The sequence below is a fragment of the Camarhynchus parvulus genome, chromosome 14 (assembly GCF_901933205.1).
Source record: "Camarhynchus parvulus chromosome 14, STF_HiC, whole genome shotgun sequence".
Classification (NCBI taxonomy): domain Eukaryota; kingdom Metazoa; phylum Chordata; class Aves; order Passeriformes; family Thraupidae; genus Camarhynchus; species Camarhynchus parvulus.
This window is the reverse complement of record NC_044584.1, coordinates 13,478,968-13,506,939: the sequence shown is the minus strand read 5'-3', so window position 1 is coordinate 13,506,939 and position 27,972 is coordinate 13,478,968. Positions and strand designations below refer to the sequence as shown.

The window sequence follows — 27,972 nt, the reverse complement described above, 5'->3', positions numbered from 1 at the left end:
TAAGGTTAGTCTGGCAAGTAATGCCCTTCACAGGAAAGCCAATTCTTTTACACTGACCAAGTCCAAATTTTCTAGGAATCTTATGGAACAATCAAACTTTTTCCTGTGTCACATGGACAATGTTAGCAGTAGACTCCATGTTGCTCCTTCCCCCTGTTTTCTGCTGCCCTTCCCTCCCCTCCATCAAGTTTAGGGTAGTGATGACTGTCTTCAGTCACAGACTGAGTAACAACATTTCAGATCTGCTCTTTCACTGTATTGGTGCAGATTGTATTTACAGTTCTGACCTGACCTGAATGACCAAGAGCTGTACTCTGCAAATGAATTGTCAGATCCAGTGCAGTATTTTAGAAACTTATCATTACATAACAGTCTTCCTTCCAAATTTATACACTTAGATATTAAATCTAGAGATAGATGCTCTCTAAAAATACAGATGAATCATTTTTATTTGAGAATATCAGTTGAGACTGCACATTAAAGTTTAGTTTGGAACTAGTCCAGGCAAAATAAATCTTTACAATTGAAGGATAATATGACAGGAGAGGTAGATCTGAGCATTAAGAACCAAATAGTTATTTTTCTGTAAATTACAGAATTTTAGATCTCATATAAGTTCTTTTTGATCTGGACTTCTCAGTACATTTGGAATTAAACATTATATAGACAAGAGAGGAAAAGGAAAAATAGTTAACCTTTGAGATATGTTGCTCAAAAAGGCAAAGTCCTGTAAAAGATGGAATTAAAGTAAATTCTTGACAAAAGAACTAACAGAACTACAGAACTGTGTTTGAAATTTGCATTTTATTTTACTAGTTTATCTTTGATTTGAATAATCATATGTTTTAATTAAAAACCTCTGCATTGCCTGAGTGCATGAAGGTCTATTGAGCACAGTATCTATATTGGCAGAGCCAATAAAGCTTGACCTACCCTCTGGGTGTAGGGTAGATGGAATACAACCAGAAAACACATCAGAACAACACAGCTCAATATTTATTGGATTCCAAATCCAATCCAGTTCCCTTCTTGCACCAAATATTCTGAAAAACTGAAGTGAAATTGGCTTAAAAACAAATGAAATGATGCATGAAAAGGCAGAATATTTAACAAATATGAATTTACAGTGCTCAGGACTGAACTATTATCTTCACATCTATTTGGATGACATTTTTCCTCTATTCACCCTGGGTTTTAATTCCCATAGGTAGGGTTATAATTAAGAGCTGTTCAATATAATACATTTATTCAGATCTGCTGGTCATTAAGGAATAAGAGTGTTCTGAAGCTTACAACAATTTAGATTATTCACATTTTATGTGGTCATAGCAGTCATTATGTGCTCATAAAAGCATGTTACCTCACAATACCTATGAAATCAGCATTTGAGTTTCAAGATATTCTTAATGTACACAAGAAACACCAGATACATGTTCACTGAAATTACTGTAAAGCAGTAGAAATACACCTTTCACATTTCATGCATCTGTTAGTGTTGTTGGACTGACAAGACAAAACCAGTAAACCTATACTTTGTACTTTTAATCTGAAACTTTAAAAAAAAGCATTATTTTATCATCAGTCTATTTTAATGAAGTGTTTTGCACATTTCTAATTTCAATGCAAATAAACATACTGGTTTACTAACACCTCACAATAACTCCAGGAAAGGGCAACACCGATGGATCACCTGATTTCAACTGAATTCATGGTCACATAGAGGTTGTGTTAGGAGCAAAGTGAGAGCACCTGTTCTGCCTCAGTGTTAGACAAGAGCCAAGAGCAATGCCTCCCGCAGAAGGGAAGGGGGTTTCCTTGCATTTCGCCACACTTGTAAGAGAGTCAAGTTAAAACATCTCTTGGTTACATCAAAAGGGAGGCTTTTTTGCCAGTTATCTATGAATGAAACCTGTCTAGGTCACAATTTCTGGAAATATTTAATAAGAGAATAATTTAATTGGATAATGTGCCTGTGAGTAGCTATCCAAATGAAGTGACCTACTTTCACTTTTATTTCAGGCCCCAAGGAAGGATCACACTGTTCTCCAACATTACAGCAGGAGCAACAATCTTTTCTATTCTTGTACCTCCTCACCAGCGAGGAAGCTGTGGGTGCACAGGAACTTGGGAGGGGACAGCTGATCCCACTGGACCCAAGGGAACTCACCATACATGTCCTCAGGAAAGCATCCTCTGAAATCCAGGTGTGACATCCACACCTTTGTGGGCCACCCAGGCTTCCACAGTGACCCTGCCTGGGTCAATACCATAACCCCCCCAATGCCTGTGGCCAAGGACAAGGAATGCTGTGCTGAAAGATGAGTTCCTTTCAGGTACATCACATTCACTTCTGGAAACAGAGGCACCCAAACCATCGGTCCCTTTGGGAACTAATTTTCCCTGGACTTTTCAAAACCTGACTTCTGCTGCACATAGGGACTGACCTGAGTAGTTTGAGCTCAGAATTTCTTAGTGGAGCACATGGAATGTAGAGCTAATGCCACATGCTTTTGTGTTCTCTGTGTGTGTTTGGGGGCAGTGTCTTTGCATGAACACCTTCCTCAGTTCACTGGGACCAGCAGCCAAAATCCTGCATAAGCACCCACTGGATGTGAAGTCTTCATTGTTTCACCCTGTCTGAGCCAAGCATGCAGCTTCTACAGTGTCCACTATAACCCAAATTAAAGAAAGCAAAAACCTAATCAAACCAGTGAACAGCATTATTTAAGAGAAGAGACTCTCATTACCCTCCCTCAGTGTAGAGGAAGTGTCCAGAGAAATCCTACACTCAGAAGACTCAGACCAGAAATAACACTCAGATGCTCTGACATAGTATATTTTTCTAGACAAAACTTCGCCGTTCATACAATAAATTTCTGCCTTTCTGATGATGATGTACAGCTTGCAAAGCAGCTGCTTTTCCTAGTATAAGTCTGCTCCCCCTGAAGACTTTTCTATTTTTTTAAATAAATTTGCTGTTATTTTAATAAGGACAGAAAAATCCTTCACTGTAAAAAGTCTACCCAGGGGAATGAGAAAAGCCTATAAACATTTTTGAAGGATACATTAAACAAATTAGATACATAGATCAGATTTCTGGAAAGAAAAAGTGTTTCCTTGCTTCTCTTCATTTTTCATTCTCTTTTTACCCAGAGAGCTTTGATCATGACAAACTGAATCTAGTTGCATCAGCAGAAAGAAGTCATTAATAAATTTAAATCTTGAGGAAATTCTTCAGGCTTCAAAGATAATATTATAGTTGTTGGCAGTGAATGCCTTTGTATTGGCTATTATTTGTTTATCATTCAAAATTGCTAATTTTGATACATGTTAATCAGATTGCTTTGGATACACAGTAATCAGATCAGCAGGTATTGTTCAGCAGGGAATTCTGAAAGCACTCCAGCTCCTGTGGTGGACTGGCTGTAACCAGCCATTGAGAAGAAAGGTCAAACTTACACTGACTTACCTCCTGGGGAAAAAAAGGTAATGGAAAGGGAGATGAAATGCTGGTAAACAAGTTTTCTTCAGTGCTCCCTTATACACCACCACAAGTGCTTGGATATGCAAGCCCAGATGCTGCCTTTATTCCCTTCAGCAAGCACTGCTACAGTCCTAGAGAAAAGTGCATAACATTTTATGTGTATAACTCAAAGAAGGAAATTGATTAATGAGGTCTAGAGGAATGTGTAGATTTTTCCCCCTCACAACTCAGTCCTCCTTCTGTGCATTGATTTTTTTTTTCTGTGCAATCAATTTCATTTTCAATTGCTTCTAGCAGTTGTTTTGTTGCTACAGGAGCTTCCACAGTTTCTCTAAGCTGATCTCACTATTCAGCTCCTACTGATAAACCTGTGACACTGAAATCACCTTGCTCCAAGTATTTTCATTTCTCCGACTTTCTTTTCCTTGTCCCTTGTAGCAGCACTATAAAAACCTCCCATGTACAGTGGTCTTAAAACATTCTGGACTTACTTTGTTTACTGAATTTTTCTTTACTTTTGTTTTTCCTCTAATATATTAAGGGTATAATTAAAACTGTCATTTCAGTCTCTTTATGCTACTGACTTCCTTCAACAACACTTTTTACTCTGGTTATTTTTTAAATGATTCTGTCAAAACCTGCCTGAAATTCTCCTCCCTTTATTCTCCAAAACCTTTCCTAATCTACCCCTACCTTATTTTCAGGTCATACTCTCAATTTATGTGCTCCTAGAGCTGATCTGCTGTTTGCTCATATTGAGCTGTTCAGCAAGTTTCACTGTTCACCTCTGCAGCCTGCTGTTTCCTTCCTTATGTTTATCATGAACAGAAAGGATTCTTAAAAAAAATTCTTCAGTGGATATTGTCAAACATTTACTTAAAATTCTATCATGTGGTTTTAAACCACAGCCAGTCTATCCAGCTGCTGCTCTTACAGCCACACCACTGCCTATTGTGCTGATCTTTCTTTTCTCACCATCCTCTGTTGCCTCTGGCCTTCAAGCAGTTGGGGCAGCCATGAGTTTACAGCATTTAATATTCATGTGTGGACCTTCTGAAGCCACCAGAAACACAGCAAATAACACTATTTAGCAGGACAGAATAACCCTGCTGTTACTTCTTGGTACAGAAGAAGTTAATATTAAACAAGACCTGCTTTTGAACAGAATCTCAAACCAGCTTCTTCTCCCTTTCCACCTGAATTCACAGACAGCTGATGGTTTGAACTCTTGTTCAAACCTCCAAATTATTCTCATAAATGTATATTTCACTTCCAAAGAGGGAGCCAAATCAGTTAAATGCTTACTAATAACTGCAGGGTTATTGAGAATATCAGTGTTTGTATACTTGCTGGGGCCTTTTACAGAGGCATGCAAAGGAGAAACAGGAATAAGCGGCAATATTTAGCCAGAACATGTGCCATATTGAACTGCCAGTATGTCAACCTTGACTAATTTCCTGTCAAAGAAAAAGAAAGCACAATTCTCACTTCCTCCCTTGAGGATGTCAGCACACTATTAACTTGAGACTCTTTTAAAATTAGCAATCAAATGGTTAGTCTAGGACAAAACAAGGAAACATCTGTCAAAGTAATAACTGCAATACTCAGTCTTTGAAATGAATTAGCAGACTTCTGGAAACCTATCGAGTCCATTATTCCCTCCTGTTTTGCATTCTTCTAAAGGATCATGGGAAGTAAGATTAATCAAAATTAAGGGTTTGCTGTGGATATATTAATTGGAGATAGGCTGCTTGTTTGCACAGAGCTAATTATGGAGCTACCAAGGTAAAACACTCCATGCAACTGTGAGAGTGGCTGAAAAAAACAGATGTATAAGAATTAACAAGTTGCAGCAAGGAAAATTTCTGTTAAATCGTTAAAATGAATTCTTCACACTGAGGGGGAAACACTGGAACATATTAAAAGTGAGGCTGTGCAGTCTCCAGCCTGGCAGATATTCAAAATTTGACTGGACAAGGTCTTGAGCAATCTGCCCTGCTCTCAGCAGTGGGCTGGACCAGAGACTTTCTGAGCTACCTCACAGCATGAGTGATTGCCACTCTGTGTCTGTTATTGAGTGAAGGAACCACCTCCTCTGTTTGGTTTATGATACTCTTTTATATATACAGTCTGCTACATTATGGCACTGAGGATACCCTAAAACGCCCTGTCCTGCTGCTTCCACCTGAAAAGACATTCAATCTAAACCAAGTCCAAAAACTACAAATTTTCTGAAATATGTCCTTTTGTTATGCAGACATCAAATGATGAGATAAAATAATTTTGCTTGTCATCATATGGAAGACGGTGTCTCTGCATTGCTCCACTATCTAGGTTATTTTGAAATAAGGCCCTTAAGGGCTACAAACTTAATTTGAACTGGCTGTACAGGTAAATCCAAACTACTGGGTAGAAGTGACAAAAAACAATTATTTACATGAAGAGAAAGATAGATTGAAATGTTTGAATTTAAAGCTTCTGAGCTGGCTTTTCCTCTTTGGCTTATCAGGATGAAGAGGTTGCAGAAGTGTCTGAAGTGCCCTTGTGGCATTTCCCGGGTTGCTACAGACTCTTTCAAACAGTTTTGCTTCTCTTTGGTCTTCACACCTCCAATCAGATGCAAGTTTCAGGGAAAAGGGAAAGCACTTCCACACTCTGCTCAGTGCAGAGAGGATAAATAAAAGAGGCACTCTGGAAAGCATTTGGAAAACTGACAGTTCAAATACAGTCAGGACATTCAAAGCTGCAGAGTCATAAATTAATCATTTTTCATCCAGCACATAAGTGCTATATTTTCACTGCATTTCTTCGTTTGATGTCAGCAGTCTACCATATCTGTGAGGCACAGCAGCACACAAGTTCATTTCCCATGATAGTAATCTGACACTATTCACTTTGAATCCTATTGCACATTTTAGAAATATAAAAATTTCACAGTTTCTTCGTGTTTCCATTTTGTTTAAACAACTGTGGTGAAATGAAAACAGTAAGTTGCATGTCCCTTCCCTCACAAAATACTAATCTTGGTTTTCAGCTTTTTTTCCCTCCGTATGTTGGTGTTTGCTTTCCTGATTGTGCAAGCACTCAGACCTGTCATGCTGTAGGAACTGAGGCATTTCCTATGGAGCCAATTCATAAATTTAATCTTCTCTTTCACTCTTTTTAGTAGCATATGAGAGAGTTCAGTGTTATTTTTATGCTCTGTGTTAGAGAACTTGCTTTGAAGATGTAAAAAGGGACAATGGCCGAGACAGTTTTATGTGTATTCTTCTAGTTGAGGCCAAACAACTGGAATCTTGTGTCTGATGTCATGCAGAACAGGGATGTATTCTGGTTTAGAATTATATTGCAGTGGGGTGGATTTCTAGATGATTTGAGCACACAGAGATCTCAGCAGCTGCCTGGGGAGCTAAGAGAGGTCAGCAGCTCCAAAAATGAAGAGGGTTGGTGTCTGTAGAATTAAACAGCCAAGCCATTTCATTCATATGAATGTGTGCAATAATAACTGAACTGAGGGTTCTACACTATGACCTGAATCTGAGTGTTGAGTTAGTAAATCCCTCTTTGAAGTCTCTGGATCCCAAAGGGAACTCCAGTCACTGCACTTAGTCCTGTGTGTGATATGTTCTCCTCTCACACCTCTTTGTTCTGCGTGTGTCACCACTCCAGACTCTGGTGATGCACACGTGGCTGGAAATAGCTGGGTTATTTCAAGTTCCTGTAGCAGCAAATCGCTACAGTTTTTCACAGAGAAGCTTGTACACCTTTAACATTTGGCACAAGGTAAAGGCAAGCTCATGTTACAGGACATGGAAGTTGGAAATTTCTGTTACTTTATGTAAAAAACCCAGTTATCATCTGTGTGTGAATGGGTTACATCATGCAGAATCTTTCATGCTGTGAGGAGAAACGAGCATTTGAAGAGCTTTTGAAAAGTTCTGCCAGCACTGCTTTGCAAAGTGGTGATGATTCCAGCCATTAGTACAGTTCATGTGACTCCTTTAGCTCACAAAAGAACTCTTCTTAAAGAACACATCAACAGCAGAAAATGTGGGTGTTGTATAAGGTATTTTCTAGAAGAGATGGGTCTTTGTGAGGGAACACCAATTGAAAAGCCTAACAAAATTGCCTTTTTACAATAATAAGGTTGCTGATTGAATTTTAAAGCTGTGCCCTAAGCTGAGTCAGCAACAACCAAGAAAGCTGAGCCAAGATGGATTTAAGGTGCCAAGTTCTTGATCTCTAATTCTGCTGTTAAGTGTATCTAGTAATTTGGTGTCCTAATTACAGCTCTTTCCCTTTTTTTTTTATAGGCACTTCTCTGTGTATTGGAAGGGAGAGGTGATGCAAAAACTGGGAGGAAAGGCAAATGTAATATCTGCAAAGAGTGAAAATGCCTTGAGTGCATTGGCATGACAAAGTCCCTTAAGAACTTGGAAATTAAAGAGGGCAAAAAAATTCATTTAGAACACAAATATGTTTAGTCTGCCTTGAAAAGAGTGCAACAGAGTAGGAGCAAGCTTCCTCCTACAGAAGAGTTTAATTTTCACAAAAAGAACCCTAATTGATCTGATAAATGTGTATAAAGTTTCTGGGTACATCAGGCTAGGATGGCTGGCTGCATAGTAAATGCAGCTAAGTGTTTCAAGCTGACTCTTCCATGCTGCTAAGGAATCTCTTGGTTGTACCTTTACTTAAACATAGCTCCAAGGTTTCAGTTGGCAGCTGGGATTTAGAGAGCACTGCAGATGCCATCTGAAGCAGCATCGTGTTCAGCATCTCCAGCTGAACAAAACTGGGCCACAAGCAGTGACCTAAGCAGGGCAAAACTGTGAGTGAAAAACCCACCGCTCCTCAGGCAAACAAGCTTTGAATTCTTTCTACTGTTTGCATGGCCACCATTATCTTAGCCTCACAAAGAGCAAAGTTTATGGTTAAGGAAAGGGGAAAAGGAGGAGAAAAAAAGAAAGGACAGAAAGAAAAAGCAGGTTTATACTAGTTAGTTTTAAATATTTCAGTGGAATACCCTCTCACGACTTCCACTAATGGATTTTCCTTTTCAGTACAGTAAATTAGCTAACATGAGTGTGGGCCACAGTTTTGGTTACTGGCTGCTGCTGTGTAGACAGTGACAGGTGGTGGTGTTTATTAGGCTATGGATTATGTAATCAGAATACAAATGTAGATTTGGTTTTGCTTCAGTAGAAGGACAGGTCTGAAGGGAAGTAGAAGAAAAAATTCAAATCTCTAGAGCTGCATAAATGGCCAATAGTAATCTAATACAGTAGGAAAGGGGATTCTATCAGAACACGGGAAAAACTTTCACAATCTTGCTGTTAATCTTCTGAAAATACAAAAATCCCTGTTTCGAAACAGTGCAGGCAAAAATTCCACTTTTATCACCTTTCTGCCACACACAAAATTGTATATAAGGAAAGAAGTCAGCTTATTTGAGGGAACACAACCAGCCTACACTGGAACAAAAGTGTTTCTGCCAGGAACAGACAGGTCTGCAGAGATGGGAACTAAAGTAAAGAAAAGGTACTCTGGCTATGCAAACACTCCAGCAAACAGAAGTAATCATGACTACTTAAAATAGAAATACGAGATCCAAATAATCACACTAATCACATCTCTATCCAAATATCTGATAAAAAGCTCCAAGAGAAGCCACACACCATATAAAGCTATATGCTCACAGTTATAACTGCGAGGAGATCTAAATTGTGCCCTAGTAATACCTTTCATGTTTGAATACCTACACGTTTTCTTGATTTTTCTGTTAAAAAAAAAGTGTACCTAAATCTGGAAGACTATCCCCAGAATGCCTTCATGTCTGACATCCTATATCCCACCTGAAGCTACAGTCTTTCCATACAGGGCTTCAACAACAAGTAAAGTGGAGAGGAGCAATGTTTGGGATAATCCCCACAAGTGTCTGGGGTGATACTCACACTGCTTCCCAGTGCTCTGTATTCTCCTTTAGCTTTTAAACCATTTTTCTTGTCCTTCAGATTGCTTGCTCTCTGTTTTTCTTGCTAATATTCTTACCATGGAGTCCTTGACTATTCAGAAGACCAAAGGAGTTAAGGGAATTGCCCTGTGTTCATCAGTAACTGCTCTCCCAGCAGCAGCATTCACTCTAAGTCCCGTTACTCAATTTGCAATATCCCACAAGCCCCAGTACAGCATGTTGTCCTTGCCAGCGCTCAGCCAGTGCCATGGCCAGCTGCCAAAATGGGAACAGCTACAGTGTCTAACTCTGGACAGTCTGGGCTGTCCAGAATATCCATCATTAGTATAGCTGCAGGAATGAGTAATAGCAGAGAAGCTTCACAGGAAAGTCCAGTAAACATGAGACTCTTCAAAAAACAAAGAGGTCTCTAAAATGGAGGGCAGGTATTCAGATGGGGTGGAAGAGCATCTAGAGAACAGACAGAGGAAAAAAAGAATGTGTCATTCTATTTAAAGGGTTGTATCTTTTTCCACGTAGCACAATGAATCTGATTTCTTACAGCAATTATCATAAACTTCAAAGAATATGCATGTCCAGTTTTGGAATTCTGAAATGTAGTGGAAGAAAAAAACTGAAATATTTCCTACAAAAGTTGCCTTGCAGGGAATAACTGCTGACTGGAGACCTCACCATGAGGAATACCATACAGGTTTTATTTTACAGAAAAATGCAGTGCTGTTTTGAAGCCCTGTGCATTCACCCTGGGGAATCTCCAGAACACTTTGCACTGTAAGAAAGATATCTTGTCATTAATGACTAATGACTGGTGGGTAATCCTGCAGCAGAGTCTCTTTATCTGACAGGGCTGCACACATGGATGACTTGCAGCACAATGACCCTACTGTGGTTGCTAGGTGGCAAATGTAGTGCCTAGAAAACATCTGATGCTGACAGCTACTGTAAACTGTTTTGTAGGAACAGCTTTACCACTGCATAAATTCTGCAATAAAGTTTTCTAAACTAGAGATACTCCAAACAAAAGCACCATGAAAATCCACATTTATACTGAACTTCTGACATATACAACTTAACACACATTTCTCAGGATAAAAATTTATAAAACCAGAATTTTCTAAAAACTGAGTCAACAAAACAGCCAGGTCACTAGAGAAAAGGCTGTTCTGATCCTTCCACAGTTTACAGGCACTCCTAACTCTGCCCTCCCAGGAGGGACTTGGCACTGCTCAAATAGGCATCGTAGCTGATGAAACAAGGATGTAAAATTTTACTAGCAAACTACTCAAGCACCAATGAACCTCTTGTGCACTGCTCACCATGCAGAGTTAACATCTTTAATTCCTTGGTCTTCAAACTCCCCCTTCCCTAAGGATTTGCATATGTTGTTAGCTGTAGTACTCTCCCAAGATGCACACCCAGAACTCTGATCCTTGCAGCTTTGTGGCCTCCTTCAGGAGATGTGATCCTCACACAGTGACCGGTGCATCCTCTACCACTACAAACTTCCATTTCATACCCCCTTCATCTCTACTACCCCTATCTAAACTGGTCACAGAATGCTACCAACAATTAAAATGTAGCAAAAAGCATATACTCTGGCATTTAGGATTTGACACAGCACAATGCAGCTACTGTAGCAGAATCAACCCAAATTATGTCCAGCTGCAGATGTTGAGAGGGAGAGTACAACTAATCCTAATAAAGAGAAAAAATCTTTACTTGACACTTGAAACAATGGAAGTAAATGCAAGAGGGGAAAGTTACAGATACATTAAGTTGCAGGAATCTGAAGGAGAGTGAAGGCTTTTGAACACCATCAGAACAGTTTATGGCTCAGCCTGTAGTATAGTGAGTAATTGCTGGTATTCAGAAAATTAATCTGAAGATCTTAATTCCAACTCAAACAATTACTCATAATCAGACTGCTGTAATAATCTTCCCTACTAGTAGATAAACAGCTCCTTCATGTGTTAAATATTGCCTATATTAAATGTTCTAATTGCTCTGGTGCAATATTCCTATCCTGGGTTCCATAGGTTGTGTTTACTCCCAGGAAAGCAGGAGGTGTAAACAACATCCAGGCAACATTTATCAGGAAACTTGCAGGAAAATATGATGACCAGAGTTACCAGGAGACCAGATGAAGCTGTCTGAGTTGATTTGTCAGTTTGGGCTTAGTTTTTCAGATTATTTCCATCTTCCCTTTTTACATCACTCAAACCCCCATTTTGTCTCTAAACCATCCCTACCTTCTCTCCTAGCACCAGGCAGTTCACCCTAAAGTGCAGTAGCAAATGTTTCATTAGATTTCCATTCTGGGTAGGTATCAGCCATGCAGTGTTTTCTGGCTTCCCCAAGAGCTGACACTTCCAGTTTGAGCTGTTTACTGTGATTTGTTTGCAGAAGTGCTCCTAAAATTCAAAGGTAAGTCAGGCAAATTGGCACAAATGTTGAAATAACAAGGGATTTCTTTTTCTCTTTGCTAAGGTAGGGAAGGTCCAAACTAGGCTTTATCTGGAGAGATGTTTCACTGCAATGCAATCTGTCACAGTAAATGCAATGCACTGGGGGACACTGATTTGTGTCACTGCTCTTACACTGTTTCAGGAAGCACTTGCTCTAAAAAGCACGACTATGGTGATAAAGTCTAATAAGACTGTCAAGAAGTTACTAAACGTTTGCCTACTCAGTCTCAAAACAATCCTACTCCAGTCTGAATGTTGTAAACACACAAATTTGCAATCTAAACAGATTTTCTTTGGGTTTCCCCAGCTAACACATCCAACACGTGTCTTGAAGACAGGAAATATGGCTCCAGTAGGGGAAGCAGTAAACAAGGAGAGGGCTAAAAATTTGGTAATGTTCAAAGTCACTTTTTTTTATTTGATCAAATTCACTTAAAATGGTAAACTTGAAAAAGAAAGCTTCAGTTCCAATGTACAGGATGGAGTACTTACTTATCCGTATCTCCAAATCAGCCGAAGTCTAACAAGGTCATGCATAAACATTAAAGACTTCTTTACAACTGGATTTTTTGATACCTGGAAGAAAAAAGTTACTTAATCAAACTAGTTCAAGTGACCAACTCTTCCAGAAAGTCGCTAAATCACTCAATTTTTCATTAAATGTTTCTTCATAAAATAAAGGAAAAAAACCAACCACACACATAATGTTTAGCAATGTCATCTTTAAAGACAATTTTTATATTTTGGTCCCTGCTCCTCTGGATTATCAGCAGGCTATGAAGGTTGCTAAGCTTGTGCTTATCTAATCTTCCATTTTTGCAGCCGTTCAGCTTCCTACTAAGAAACCAGTCAGAAGCTGATTGCAGACTGTTTCTCCTAAGAGACTGCTTTGCCAAAGGAAAAGCATATTCTGGGCCACACTACTGATGACAGAAGGAAATAAGAGCATTCTAAGTTCATCCAGAGTAGGAAAAGGCTGCTACACACAGGAACATAAAATATGTGGGGTTTTATCCATGGATGAGAGAAGGAATGAAAATAAAAACCTTTTGCCTCTGCTTCCAATCTTGCAACAGGGAATAGCCTTGTTGTAAATCTCTTTGTGGCAAAGTTAAATTGAAGGAAATGCTGAACCACTCTAACGAATGTGCTTTCCAAATGCATATCAAGGAATCTGTTTTTCAGCATAACAGAGTTACCTATAGTGCCAAGCAAACACTGTTCCTGTAAAGTGAAGTTTGTTACACTGCCAAATCTTTAACTAGGAAACCATCTCCTCTCCTATCTCCTACAGATTGGGCCTGCAGCCTAATTACAGAGCAACATCTGATTTTGCTAAAACCTGTCTGTTCTCAAGTTTAAAACAACATGTTTTAAAATAACTGTTGGATGCTAAGTAATAACCTGGAAGGATGGGGAACTGACTGCACCCAGATCCACGGAGTGAGCCTGAGATGCTGGCACTCTCGCCAGATGTCTTTTCTCAGTAGGCTTCACAACTCTGGCAGAGAGCTTTAGAAATAACTGCTGCACAAAGGAAATGTTTTGTACCTTGTTCATCAGTTTTCAAGTACAAAAACAGCCTCCAAAGCATGAGACTAAGATGTCCAACACAGCAAATTCATATTTTTACATATTTTGAAGCTGTGGAAGTGAATAGGAGATAGCTGCAGCTAGTACTGCAGCAAAATAAAGATTATCCTTTTCATTGTGAATATGATGTATAGCACTGTTTTCACCTTTTATCATCTATGGAGTTACATATAAAAGCTGTATTTTCAGGGCAGAATGCAAGGCATCCAAGCAGAAACACCTCTTGTCCCAGCTTAGGTTCTATGCCAAAGAAGGGCTACAGCCCTCAGAATCCTAAATTAAAGCTTATGCTCAGATAGGTTTTTAACAATCCATTTTTCCTGGCCTGGATTCACAGTCTCTCATCATGAAGTACCACTTACAGCATTAATCAGAATTAGAGAATGCATCATTCAATTATGCTGTCATATAAAAACTATCTTTTGAGGGTTTTCTTTTAAATAGGTATGGTGGGTATTCCTAGCACTAATGTAGACATGAATTGATTCTACTCTTCAGATATACAGTGCATCTATTCTCACACTCATCTTAAAAGCGCTTTTACACTTCATGAGTCATACCCATAATTACAAATAGCTGAGTAAAAAACCCAACAGATACTTTCTTAAGCAGAAGGCTAAGGAAAGCTGGTAGGGTTCCACAGCAGAAAAGATTTGGGGGCATGTACAGCATGCTCTGGTAGAGGAAGCAAATACTGGTTTAGTATTACCCTGAGGTTTTGCAAAACTTAAAAATAATTAAACTTTGACCCATACAAACTCTTCATATACTTTCATTTCTCTTCATGCACAGAGCTGGATTAATAATTTCTCATGCATTTTTTTTCCCAGGCAAAATAAGAAAATATAAAACCTGCTCAAGTTGCTGGAGAGGGTCAGCTTGGTCCCATTTTCTGTGTAGGTGCTCTCCAGTGACCTGTAAGTAAAGGTGCAAGATGTTATTTACACCTCCTCAAATAGAGACAGCAGCAGTTTGTCCTTTTTAACAATCTCCCTACAGACCTGCAAAACTGTTCTGTGTGGTCTCTTTCCCTGATAAACTTTTGAGAGTGCACAATGATTACTGAACACATTTTGCACCAAGGAGTGCTACAGAACAGCAGGAAATGGAACAGACATTATAGGTGTAATATGCATCTGCTGCATATTCTCTGTCTTTCCCAATGGAAATAGAGGGAGTAGAAATAGATGATTTATTTTACTGGCCACCATCTCAGAAGTAATACAACATATGCCCCTAATTAAAGGAATAAATATTGACAGTAATTGTTCAAAATTTAAGCATCATGAATATACAAAGATTATACTTAGAGGGCACAGGATATAACTGACAGAAGGAAGCTCCAAAAATAAATAGCCACATTAACAGACAGGAGTGTGTGATGTAAATTTGCAACAATGGAAACAATTTATTTCTAACAAAAAAAAATACAGGCATATTATAATCTAGTCATTTATTTCTCTGACAGTAGTATAGTCCCTGAAGAGAAACAAAAGAATCTCTATAATTAGTAACACTTAAAATCAACACTGCTGGAAACTGTGCTTGGGTCAGAGTAGCTGTCACAGTGGCAACCACAAGTGACCCCAGAATTGTTCTGTGGATAATTCCCAGTGAAATCTATAAGCACATGTAATGGTTTAAACTCTTGAGTGCTTGTGATATGAAAACATCAAAGCAGAAGTGTGTGCTTTAAATGACTGCATAAATTTGGAAAATTCTCAAATCTCTTTATGTAAGTTATGAATATTGAGGAAGAAACTGTACTGATAAACTTGTAATTCTTCTCCAAGGAAGAGAAAAATATCTCCTGTAGTAGCATGTTGCATGTTTACAGTTGTACATTACTTGTGTACAGCTAAGGAACAACAGTAAATAAATGAGAGAAAACTCTCATTTTTTATCCTTAGCACAGCTGAAAATCATATTATTCAATGGCTTTAACTGAGTATGCTTCAGCAGCTCCTGGTGAAGCACACAGTGAGTTCTTTGCTCCCCATCGGAGATCATTAGACCCTTGCCCCTTCTAAAAGCCTTAAGTGTTAACTGGGGATGGGTAAAGGTGGGAAGTAAGAGGAGCTTTTAAACCAATTTTGAAGGATTAACAGCCCTGTACTTTCTCCACAAGAGACTGGAAATTTCCCATCCAAGCCTGCAGAGAGCAAGCAGCCCATTTACAAAGATAAGAAACTGATGTGAATGAACGTGCTTTGTTCTCCATGCCATTTACTAAATATGAGATACAAAATGACTATTAAAACTTTCTCAAAGGCAAAAAGTTTTCAAATTATACCAAAAGAGATTGTCAGTCTTCTTCTCTTAAGGCTGTGCTATTATTGGATGGCTTTTACCAGTCAGCTTTGTCATAATTGCATTTATGATTTTTGTACAAAAGGGCATGACCCTTCTCCCTGAAATGATTGGGACTGGGGCACTCACATACAGTGGAGACTCCATGCATGGTTACGTAAGTGAAACAGGAATCTCTGGGGAGATTCAAGTATCAAAATGAGATTTAGATATCTTATTAAATTACTGGCCAAAGGCTACCTCTGCATCTGCTCCCCTCACAGAAGGTTACAGCCATGGCCAATAGTACTTTGCCAGACTGTTCAGACCATTAGCTACTGACAGTGCAAGTAAACAGTGTCTGTGCTTACTCTTACACTTCTTTCAAAAGAGATTATGAGCTTTTAAGGTTTACTAGTGTTTTATCATCTTTTCTATGGTAGTTGAGTCATAAAGACAGTAAAAACTGATGCTGCACTACACTTATTAGATCCAAGGCTTAAACTGTTAATCTTACATTAAACAATGACTTCTATAAAAATGTTCTTAACTGGCTGTGGTATCTCAGATATTCCATGCCACCACACATTTTTGATTAACCAAAATACAGGATGGTGTGCTTGGGGCAGTGTGTACCATGAAACAGCTGCTCTGGTAATGCTGTAAACTGGCTAGATAGGATTTGAGAGCAGTCCAGAGTTACCTGTCAGCTTAGGAAGGTCTCCTGACACACCAACATATGTAAGGGGGCTGCACAGCTCCCAGGCAAAAGATGACTTGTGTCTGGATGGCTTAGAGAGCAAGTAGAGGAGGTGAGACATCCATGGGGGTACTGGGCCATATTTAGCTTTCCACTGAATGAGAATGGAAAGAGACCACACACCTTGTTTCATGCTTATGGTGGACACTGCATTTAAAGAAGGAAAAATTAGTTTTACTCCATAGAAAATTTTGCAGTTGTGCTGGTTTTGGTTAGAACAGAGTGAGTTTTCTTCACAGTAGCTAGTGTAGGGCTATGTTTTCAATCTTCCTTGAAAGCAGGGTTGATAATTAAAAGTGAATAATAAAATGAAGTCATCTGATTCTTTCCCCCATCTTGCTAATGGGAAGCTTGTTTGCTGACTGGGGTTCAAGCACGATATAAACTGTGTTGTAAAACAAGTTTTTCTGTAAGTCATTGTGACTTCCAAACTTGATCTTCTGTCACAGTCTATTCCCTCAAAACTCATTCTGCCAGACTTCAGATGAACCTCAAACAAGTTGGGATTTCTGTTACCAGTAACTATAGCACATCAGAGGAGTCGGGATATTCTTTTCTACTCCAGTAACGACCAACTTCAGCCAAAGGGTGACAAATCCCTGTATTGGGCAACTTCCTAACTGCAGCACCATGGCATGAATTATCGAATAAAATTGGTATACTGGGAATGCGACCTTTCTGCAGGTTTGAGGCGGACGCCCTCAAGGAGGCCGGCGCTGTCTGCTCGGGGGTCACGGAAGGAGGGCTGGCCGAGGCCGGCGGGGCCCTCAGTGCCACCAACACCGCGGCGGCTCAGGTGTGGCCTCCCGCTAACAGCGCCCCTTGTCCGGTTGCTGCCCGGTGAAAGCAGAAGGCGCCTCTTGCGGGGTCACAGAGGTGTCTGAGGGCTTTTAGCCCGGTGGGGCTGGCGAAAAGAGCCCTGGGACTGGTCAGCGACGTCCCAAGCTCTCAGTCCCTGGCGCGGGCGGCTGCGCCCTCACGCCCTCAGCGCAACGCCGCACGGGGCTGAGGGCTGAGGCGGCGAGGGGAAGGAGCGCGGCCCTTCAAGGGATCCCTTCAGCCTTCCGAGGGCCGTCGGCGCCGAGACCCGCCAAGCAACGTCTGGAAAACATGTCCTATGGAAAGTGGCTGAGGGGAACTGAGTTTGCTTAGTCCCGACGAGGCTCCGGGTGGACCTCATCACTCTCCACAACTGCCTGAAAGGAGGTTGTAGTGGGCTGGGGGCCGGTCTCTTCTGCCATGCCCACAGTGAGGAGACCAGAGGAAATGGCTTTAAGCTGACACGGCGGCTGTTCGGGTAGCCAGGACAATGGAACAGGTTGCCCAGGGCGGTGGTGGCAGCACTATCCCCGGTGGTGTTTAAGAGGAAGAGGCGTCTGGATGTGGAGCTGGCTGATGTGCTTTAGAGGTTTAGGGGCGATTCTGATGGTGCTGGATTGACGGTTCGACTAGACGGTATTAAAGATCTCTTCCAGCCTCGAGGATTCCACGATTCCATGCCTCTATGATTCTCCGACTCCGTGATTCTTTTCTGTGATTCCATCCTCACCCCTCGCGGCGCGGGGCGGGACCCGCCGCGGCTGTCACGGGAAGGGAGGGAAGAGCCGCGGGCGCCCCGCCCGTCAGCTGTTGCTGCCCGGGCCCCGATTGGCGCCGCGCGGTGCCGCCCGGCCCCCGCTATAAGGCGGAGGCGCGGGCGGGGAAGGAGCTGCCGCGGCCGCGGCGAGGCTGGTGGGTGCGTGGGGCTGCTGCGGGATGGTAACCGCGGGCGAGCGATCCGGGGGCGGGGGGAGGCGCAGCCCGGTTCCTGTGGGGCGGGAGTGGGTGGGCTCGCCGTGCTGTCAGCCAGGGCGGGGGGTCGGTGAGGCGGGCAGGGATCCGCGCCGGGGTCGGGGCCGCCAGAGTTCCCCCCGAGTTCCCCCGCCCTGGGCCGGGCCGCCCCTTCTCGCTCTTTGTGTCCGCGCCCGGCCCTGCCGGGTTCCGAGCGGTGCTGAGCGCCCCGCAGGCCTTGCGTGGGCCCCGTGGGTGACTCGGGGCTCCCCCGGCCCGTGCTGCCTCGGCCGGGGCTCGGCCCCGTCTCCCGGCGCTTGGCAGCCGCCCTGCCGTGCTGCAGTCACAAGGCGATGCCTCACGGATCGTCGGCGCCTGCTCGGGGTGTGCGCCGGGCTCCTCTCGGCTGGAGAGGCTCGTCCCTGCTCGCCCAGTGCGAGGAGTTCGGTACGTGCTGCAGGGTTATGTCCAAAGCGACCTTTGCAATGACAGTCCGGGAGTTTTCGGTAACGCAAGTTGCTCAAACTGAGTCTTGTTCCTTCCTCTGAGTGTCTGCAGTGTACCGTGGCGTCTCGTGCTCTTCCTTTTCCTGACACAAGTGTAGGTGTAGACATTACACTTGTCAGTAGATATTGCTTTTGAATAAGCCTAAAGAACTTGAAACCACTTGTGAGACTGTTACCTTGATTAGTAGGTAGGTGAAACAGTAAGGGATCTTTCCCTGACAGCTTGTGCCAGACTGGCTAGTAGTTAAACATTATGTCACTGGAAAGCTAAAAGTGAGAGGCACTCAGGATGCAGAGCAGCTAGAGACCAATGTGATCACTCTCCACAGGGGAAGAGCAAGAAGGAAGACTTGCCAGACAAGATCCAAAACCAGTGTGACCTTCGCCTTTGTAATAAGGTGATTCAGAAACTGTGTGCGTAGAGGACTCCTAGCCAGAGCTGCTTCCTGCAGGTATGTGACTGACTCCTGGCATACTTGCTGTCTAAAGATTTGAGCTGTGTGTAAAAATGGTTTGACTGTCAGAAACGTCAGGTGCTGTGTAGCTGCTGTTACCCAAAGCCATCAAAAAACCCCAAAATGACATATTTGGAGAGCTGCCTTGAATCTAAATAAAAAACCTTGTTTTTATCAGTAAACTTAATGTTGGTATCTCAGTAATTTTTCTAATATATCAACAATTAAGCTATGCCGGGGGATATATGCAACACAGTACTTCTGGTAGTGGAATGTCAGAAGTGACTCTTACCATGTCAGGACAGACTTTTCATTAGAGCACCATGTGGATGTGACACTGACAGATAAAAATCTGGAGTCTGACAGATGTTTTGCCAGCCATGCAATTGCCTCTGAAGTCACCATGGTCTTAACACTGTAAGCCTGTTTCCAGTTCTGCATTAACTGGCTGACTTGCCTGACAGGCAGTTACAGCATAAACCTCCTCCACTTACTGTGCTGCTGAGAAAGTCTGTCTGCTCTTTCAACTGTTGTCATGTCTGGAAAACATCTTGGACTGCTGCTCTCTCATCTCTCCATCTTGCTGTCTTCTGTAAACTACCAACTTCTGTGTGGTTTAGCTTGGTGCAAAGCTTTAAAAGTGACTCTTGATTAAGTCTAAGGTACACTACACCTCATGTGGGAACTAACTTCTCTTCCAGCCAATGCTGTTAGGTATTGGCTTTTGTTCTAACAATTGCCTGAATGCTAAGTTCTTGGAATTCTGTCCACAGCCAATTAGCCACAGAAAAGCCCTGTTCTTCTATTCCTCATCAAAACTATAGTAAGGGTGGGAAGAGCTGATTTGCATTGAAACCTTCTACTAAACAGCTCCCTGCTTCTAAAATAGCCTCTGGCCAAGCCCCAGCTTGTGCAAGGTAGCTTGGCATTATCACAAGGAGGTGGTATTAACTGGAGTTAATGAAGAATAACAGTGATGCCATTTTTTAATGTGCAAGTGGTGAAGCCTGAGCACTCCTGTATTGTAAAGGCCTTGCTTTCCATGGGTAGTGTGGGTGCTATACACACTTGTGTGCCAGTGGTAAATGTACAGCACTGATCTTCCCAGTGGGTTCTCCCCTTGTCTTCCATTGGCAAGAAGGGTGTTACTGTGATGGGTATGCAGCATTCCTCAAAAGGGATTTTACTAGAGAAGCAGGAGAAAGCATTTTCACAATTAGAAGCATGTTGATTTAGAAGCTGTTGTTGGAGGCTTTTTAAGGAAACCGTTCTGATTTTTTTTTAAATTAAGCTGAAGGTCACTCTGATAGTTTTATTCTCATTTCTCTACTGTGCCCCATTTAACTTACTTTAGGTGGAATACTATAATGCAGTAGTTTCCACCTCCACACCCCCCACCCCCAAAAAAAAAAAGCCAAAATACTTAATACTTGAACCTTGAACATAACTACTTGATGAGGACTTCAGTATATCTGGTGAACTACAGTAAACTTGCTTTTGAAGCCTCTCCCTACAGCTTTGGCTTCAATGGTAGCAGTGAAACATGCCTGTGGGCATTAAAAATAGTGACCTTAGCAGCATGATGCCTGTATTAATGAAAAACTAGGTTTAGGAACTAATTTCAGTCTAGCACTGCATTTGTCCCCTAGCAGCCTTCTGCGGTTCAGACTGCCTTTCTGTTTGTCCTTTAGTTACAGCTTCTGAATTGGATAATAAAACTTCACAAATGAATTTCTGAGTAGAAGCTGGTATTAGGCAAAAAAGAAAAGCAAGTTAATTATGGAAAAATGGCTTCTAGCTGATGTTTTCACTGCTTGATTGCTGTAAGAACTAAAATAGGCTATTTGCAGTTCACACCAGTCATCTGACTAATCTTGCTAATGAGTAAATATGCTTAGACATTTGATTTCATAGCAAGTGTGGTGGGAAGGGGCGTAGCTCTGCAAGTGCCACCAAATATATGGATGGTGCTGGCAATCCCTTTGAAGATCAGAAATTTACAGCCTCTAAGTGATAAACAAAGGCAGTGGTGCTCCTGGTATGCTCAGAGGGGCTCAGGTAGGCCTTAAGGGGAAAGTGAGTCTGAACAATTTGTGGCCTTTAAATCAATTTAAGGGGATCTACAAAATACAGTGTTTCCCCTATCAAGAAGAGTACAGAAACAGCTTAATCTGGATTCCAGTTAGTTGCTGATGGAAAGAACAGCTAGGCTGGAGTTGTGTGTCCAGAAAACAACACAATCCCAAGGCTTCTCCAGAAGTTCTTGCCAATATACAAATGTACTGTGCTCAGGGTAGAACTAAGACTGCAGGAGAGCTTTAGTTCTAGCTGTACAGTGACCTAAAGCCAGAAGAATAGCAGTGTGAGCTAGCAACAACACTATAGGTTCCAAACTATCTAAAGCTACTGTCACACACTACTAACTAGTTGTTTGTGGTATCTGTACAGATGCTTAATACCTGACTTTATATAAGGTGCTGGCTCTCAAGTCCCTGAGTGGGAAGAGGATATGTCTGAAGGAAGGATGCCTGCACTTTGTCATTGAGTGGTGAAGTTCTCTGAATTCTAAATCAAATAGAAAACATTTGGAATTTTAAAGGTAACCTATGGATTTGGCCAAGAAAGATCTTTAAGAGGATGCTGTAAGTTGCTGTTTTGGACTCAAAATTGTCAACTCATCATAAATCAATCCTGTGCATCCTGAAACAAGATTGCCAGAAAATCCTGGTGATAGAGAGGCTGATGATGTGAACAGTTTCATACTTTATATAGTTGATGCTGTCTACTCAAAGACTGATGGAGGGGTAGCATCTGCAATAGCTTCCACTATGACAAACTATTTTCTAGGTGACAGTAACTGCTTAATGTAAGGGCTATATGCTGATCCAAACTGCTGTAGAGGAACAGTAGGCTGTCACAATACTGCAAGCTGCAAATGAAGCCTCAGTGTGGCTGTGCAGTGTCTGCATGTGAAGCAAGGTTAACTATCTTTTATGCTGATGCTGGTACTGTTTTGGCTGGATCAAACAGTGCTGCTCTTCATACATGCCCTGAGGAAAATGAACTACGTGAAAGTCACTCTTAATCACCCTCAGCTGATCACCCTGTGTTCAATAAGCATTGCAGAACCAAGGTGATTATTGCAAATCATTGATTTCTCTGGCTGCAGTGGGCACACAGCCCTGCTGAGGGTGTGTGGTGCGGTCAGGTTTGGTTTTACTACTTAGGCAAAATTGGGTCTGCAGAACTCGGCCGGTTGTATCAGATACACTACAAGCTATTGATTGCTGTAGTTTACAGGGCTGGAAATGTAACCAGAGTGTCTGCAAGCTATGTGACACTGGATTCTAATGGCACGTGTTAAACTCTGTAGTGGTGTCCTTGCTGAAATGGTGATACACATGGGTCTGTTATTCCATGACACATCAAGGAGCAAACTTGATCTCTGGCTTGAGCTGTCTTGGTAAGGATCCTGCACTGTCATCGCCTTGACTCGTGTTGAAATGCAGGAGAGACTTTTGGTGCAGTTGGGTGACACTCACTGTAACCCAGTGATCCTGGGTCAGGTTAAGACTGACTCCTTCTGAGGGGTTTTTGTGTGAAGATGCTGTACTTGCAGCTCAGACTGCAGCAGTGATGGTGAGAAGGAGCCTTTTCTGGATAAGTGTATGTGACCCTCAACAGACAGCAGCCACAAGAAACTCCTGTTACTGCCAGTTAGTGGGTACAGGTCCAGAGAAAGGCACATGTGCACTTGGAGCTGGCCTTAGAGCCTCTAAGGACTGCACCTTTTGTACCTGAAATGGCAGCATTGAGCCCTAACCTGATTTTTACAGTAGTACAGTGTTAAGAGATGTTCCTGGCTAGGACTGGCTCTGGTCTCTACTATAGTCTTGCATGAGTTTGTGTTTTGTTGAAGAGCTAGGGTAGTAGGAAAGAAGCAAGTTATTCATTCATTACCTTTTATGTCCTAGTTGAAGGAAGGAAAGTGAAGCTATCATCTTTATAAACAGTAACTCTGAAACTGAAGACAAGGCTCATGTGACTTTAAAACAGGGTTGTGAATGTGGAGGAAGTAACAAAAGACATTACCTGTATATTTTTTTCCTGCTCACACAACAGCAAACTAAGGAAGTCTTGGAGCTCTTCCAGTTTCCTGCTGCTGCCTCTCTTCCAATTCCAGCTGCAGTCCTAATGGACTATGTTTCTCTTATGGTTTAAAGCCACTAAGAGGAGCAGAAGCTTCCATTGTGCTTTGTTAGTTTTAAATACAGCTCTACCTGCTATTTATGAAAATAGCAACAGATGTTTTATGTGCTCAATGAACAATTAATTACCGTGTACCCAGCCCTTGTAAGCAGATCAGTGTTATGGACAGACTTATAGTAATGCATTAGCACTGCAGTTATCTTCACAATTAGCTTACCAGTCCTGGAATTGTTAGTATATAAGAAGGATGTTTGTAAATTAGATTTTAAAAAAGGCCAGACAAACTAAAGGTCGCAGAATTGCTACCTTGTCACAGATTTGAGATTTCACTTGTGATACAGCATTTGTATGAACAGTCTTAAATCTCCCTGTGCTAAACTATAATTCCATAGAGCTTTCAGTCTTGTCTTGTACCTACTAGTGAAAATTGTTACCTCTTAGTAGGTTGACCATGGCTATCTCAAGCATGTCAGGAGCCAAAACATGGTTCTGTGATTCTCTGACTTAGCAGCACAAAACACGGGAGTGCAAGAGGATCACATGCCCTTGTGGACAATACCAGCCATAAATATAATCTTGCTGAGTGCAATAAAACTGCACAAATTCATTATTTATTTTTAACCTTGCAGGAGTTTGAAGATGCATCAAGACTGATATTGAGGACATAAAAATCTCCTGAAGAAGAGCAGAGCCTGAACTATTGGCCATGTCCATCACAGATCACAGCCCCAGCACAGGAGTGGTGACTGTCATCGTTACCCTGATCGCTATTGCGGCTCTGGGAGCTCTGATTCTGGGCTGCTGGTGCTACCTGCGCCTGCAGAAGCTCAGCCAGTCTGAGGATGAGGAAAGCATTGTGGGTGAGGGAGAAACCAAAGAGCCCTTTCTGCTGGTGCAGTACTCTGCTAAAGGACCCTGTGTGGAGAGGAAAGCTAAGCTAACTCCAAATGGCCCAGAAGTACAAAGCTAACTCAGAGCAACACCTGCAGATGGGCTTTGCTCATGACGTGTAACCAGCAGAAGCATCTCAATACTGTGAAGAACCTGGTCACGTGCACACTACTCATCAGAAAACACCCTGATGAGAATTAAATAAGCTTTGGTTGCAACTGCATGCACTGAGAAGCTGCACTTTGCATCAGCTGTGTATCCTAATTCCTCTGTGGCAGGAGCTGACTGGCCTGGGGTAATGTCCATTGCCGGCAATGGGCACAGTGATATACTGGTGTGAAGAGACTACTACTGTTTTTTGTTACTTGAATGTTTAGCTGAGCCTATTTTGATGGAGCTACTACTGTAATGTGAACTACTTTACAACTGTGAACTGTAAATAGGCTGCCAGAAACTTCTTGCTTTGTGTTCTGTAGCATACAGGAATATGATGTAACTGTATATAATACACAGGGACTCCTGAACCACCACCGTGGATCAAACTCCAGACCTTCAAAACCACATCTGCAGTTACTGCTTGCTTCTGCTACTAGATGGAGTGTGCAGCCAGAACTCCTCCTTTGAACAGTTTCTTGGACTGATGCAGAGTACTTAATTTAAAAAGAAGGGATAGGCCTTCAGTAATATGCTGAAGTAGGAAACACAGGAGCAAGAAAGGAAAAGTTGCTTTAGCTGCAGCTATGTTGGTTAAGCTTTTGGCTGCTAGAACTGAGTTCTCTATGTAGCTACTGCAAGGAAACTGCCATTTTGATGGGTTCCAGCCTGGGAACTTATGATGGATACTGAACCCTCAGGGAAAGTCCAGATGGTTTCCAGGTGTTTGAAATGGCAGTCGAGCAGGCTTCTGTCTTCCATAAGGTCTCTGTGCTGAAACTGCCTAAGTGGTTACTTAGCAAAACTGGCTTAAGTGCAACTAGTATAAATTCTTCCTAGAACCCTGGTTTGTGTACTTAGGGTGTATGTTAACAGCCTGTTAAAAAAAGGCATTTTGTAATACATACAGCCAGACAACTCTAGAATTCAGTTAATGCATCTTGTATATAACTTTTGATGGAACTGTACTACAACAGGAGACGTTTCAGTCTTTTCTACTGTTGACAGGGGCAAGGGTTATTGCTGGTCAGTTTGTAGAAGTTTTTAGCTAGCAACGGCCAAGGCCTTCCAGATAACACATTTCCTGTTCTGTGCTGGAGTTCAGCTATAGGAACTGTAAAAAGGCGTTAAATGGGAAGTTCTGGACTGCAAAGGTTTGGGGAGAGGAGAAGGAACAACACTGAGCAGCCAATGGCAGCTTATGTATTCTAAAATTCTTCGTGTAGGCACACATGCTTAGAGGTCAGCGGCCTGTTTTCTATTACTTTATACATGGCCTCCTTTGCATACTGATGTTTTTAAATACTTAATTGCCTAGCCTTAATTCAGCTCCAGAGGAAGCATTAGACTTGCTTCTTGTACATATGGAATAACTTAAGGCCTAGCAAGTTTGCTTGAGAATTTTAACTATATGCAAGACAAGAATGGCCTAGACAAAAAGTTGTCCCCTTCTTCTACACTAAGATGTTGAATTGCTTTGTTAGTGTTACATTTGCCTTTTTAAAACTGAAAGCTGTAATTTGAAGCAAAAAAATGCTGTCAGTAGTAAAAAGCTCCTGCTGTTGCCTCTTGAATACAACACATGGGGTACAGCTGATAATGTTCTGACCCTGATATACGCTTTTTAAAATACTGCTCTCAAGAGACTTGCATGTATAGTCAGACCAGTCCATTTAAATAGCTGTATTTGAGACCTCTAAAAAGCAAAGAAAAAAATGGATTAATTCAGTAAGACTTCCTCTAGTTTTCTGTAGAGAACAGTTCACACATGGCTCTTGTGGTTCCCAGACAATCAGAATACCAGTATACAAAAGTGATACAAAGTGCTGAAGTTTGAGAACAGAACAGTTGTAGCAAGATGACTTTGTCCATTCAAGTCTACTGATTACACAGATAAAGTATCTATTTTAATTCAGCAAAGAGAATGCAGTGTAAAGGGCAAATTTCAGAAATTATGGAAAAGTATAAATCAAAGGTCTGATTTCCCTCCTAGCAGCTGTAAGAGAAAGCCAGTGAAAACTTAACTGGTCCTTAGTCAGAGGTGCTGCACACTACAAACCAGCATCTTTCATTTAAATGGATAGGTGTTTGCAAGTTAGTGCAATAGTAAAGTGCAGAAAGTGTTTTCCATCTCCTCTCCTCTTAAGATGGGGCTATCTAGTAAGTTGTTCAAGTATACAAAAATATTCCATTTGATTTTTCTTTTTCTAGATCATGTGGGGGAAGTCTTTATTTACAATGAATGTCAATAAAATTTGCATAAATACCTACCCAATACTGCATCACTTGACTTTGTGTAAGCAATTATTCTGTCCTATTTCCACTACTGTGCTCTGTCTCTATGGTATCAATATTATCAATCCTTTTTTCCTCTAAAGCAGCAGTAGCTGTTGAAAGTGATATATCATTATCTTCATGAAGTGTTTGCTCAGATTGAAGGGGTTCTTCAATTTCATCTTTGCTCTGTAGCTTTCCTCCTCTTGATGCCACCAGAATTCTCAGTAAAGCATTTTCTTTAAGGAGGTTTTCTGATGCATCAGCTAATTCTTGAAGCTTTTCAGCCATTTCTAACAATTCTTGATTCTTCTGGTCATATGTGGCCTGTAATTGCTCACTGTGGAGCTGCAGAGTCTTGTGCTGCTTTTCCAGTGTATGTTTTTGCTGCTGTAGTCTCTGTTCCTCCCTCCTGGCTTCAGAAAGTTGTGCTTCAAGCTGGTCATGGGCCTGATGAAGGGCACTGATTTCTGATCTCAACTTCTGAATTTCTCTCTCCAAGTGTGAGATGTGTCCTTGCTGTAGAACTGACTCTTTATGTAGGCATTCTTTGGTACAGGGCTCTGACGAAGAAAGACTTGAGTGATGCAAAATAAATTTCAGGAGATTAGGAAGGTTAACTGAAAAGTCTTCAGGGAACTTCACACTTTGCTCCTTCCTAGAAGGACATAACAAGTTAATAGTAAAGTACTCTGGAAAGTTAAGCATAATTTTACCTAAGCATCTGCTGTTTAACTCCAACTTGATACCTTATTTTTTATCAAGTATGGTTAGTACAGCAGCTAAGAGAAACCTAAACTCATGTAACAGACGTAGATCGCACAGATTTTCTTTTGATGTTCACTTTTCCCTGTGTTCCAGTCTGAGTGCTCTAAGCATCTCTGCATGGGACTGGTATTTGAAGAAAAAATTCTGTTAAATCTCAGAAGACAGATTTCATTCTTAAAAAAGAAATATTCATGATCATGAGTTATGAGCTTCAAGTACACAGGGAAACATCACTGTATGATCACAGTACAGTGCCATTAGTATTTGTAAGTTGAAGGATGATGTTTAAATGTTCTTAAGTCTACATATATTATTTACAGATACATAAAGCTACACAATGGGAAATCACTATTTTGAATCTGTTTTCCTGGAAGTAGCTTA

At 41.4% G+C, this 27,972-nt stretch overlaps 2 protein-coding genes across 7 annotated transcripts in view; one reads left to right on the top strand and one right to left on the bottom strand.

Moving 5' to 3' along the window:
- Window positions 1-18,209: 18,209 nt before the first annotated feature.
- SNN (stannin) lies at window positions 18,210-26,824 on the top strand. 4 transcript variants are annotated; one of them, XM_030957825.1, is made up of 3 exons: window positions 18,210-18,296; window positions 19,171-19,293; window positions 24,135-26,824. In XM_030957825.1, the coding sequence occupies exon 3, from the start codon at window positions 24,212-24,214 to the stop codon at window positions 24,473-24,475; it is 264 nt and encodes an 87-aa protein (XP_030813685.1). In that variant the 5' UTR covers window positions 18,210-18,296; window positions 19,171-19,293; window positions 24,135-24,211; the 3' UTR covers window positions 24,476-26,824. The 4 variants fall into 4 exon arrangements, with proteins under 4 accessions (XP_030813685.1, XP_030813684.1, XP_030813688.1 ...); XM_030957824.1 differs by having other exon boundaries at window positions 18,259-18,300; XM_030957828.1 differs by having other exon boundaries at window positions 18,289-18,323.
- TXNDC11 (thioredoxin domain containing 11) overlaps window positions 25,778-27,972 on the bottom strand; it is a 28,325-nt gene continuing 26,130 nt past the window's right edge. For all 3 annotated transcript variants that reach the window (XM_030957822.1, XM_030957821.1, XM_030957823.1), the window contains one exon: window positions 25,778-27,481. In XM_030957822.1, the coding sequence (XP_030813682.1) occupies window positions 26,854-27,481 (628 nt within the window). In that variant the 3' untranslated portion in view covers window positions 25,778-26,853. The remainder of the gene's footprint in view (window positions 27,482-27,972) is intronic.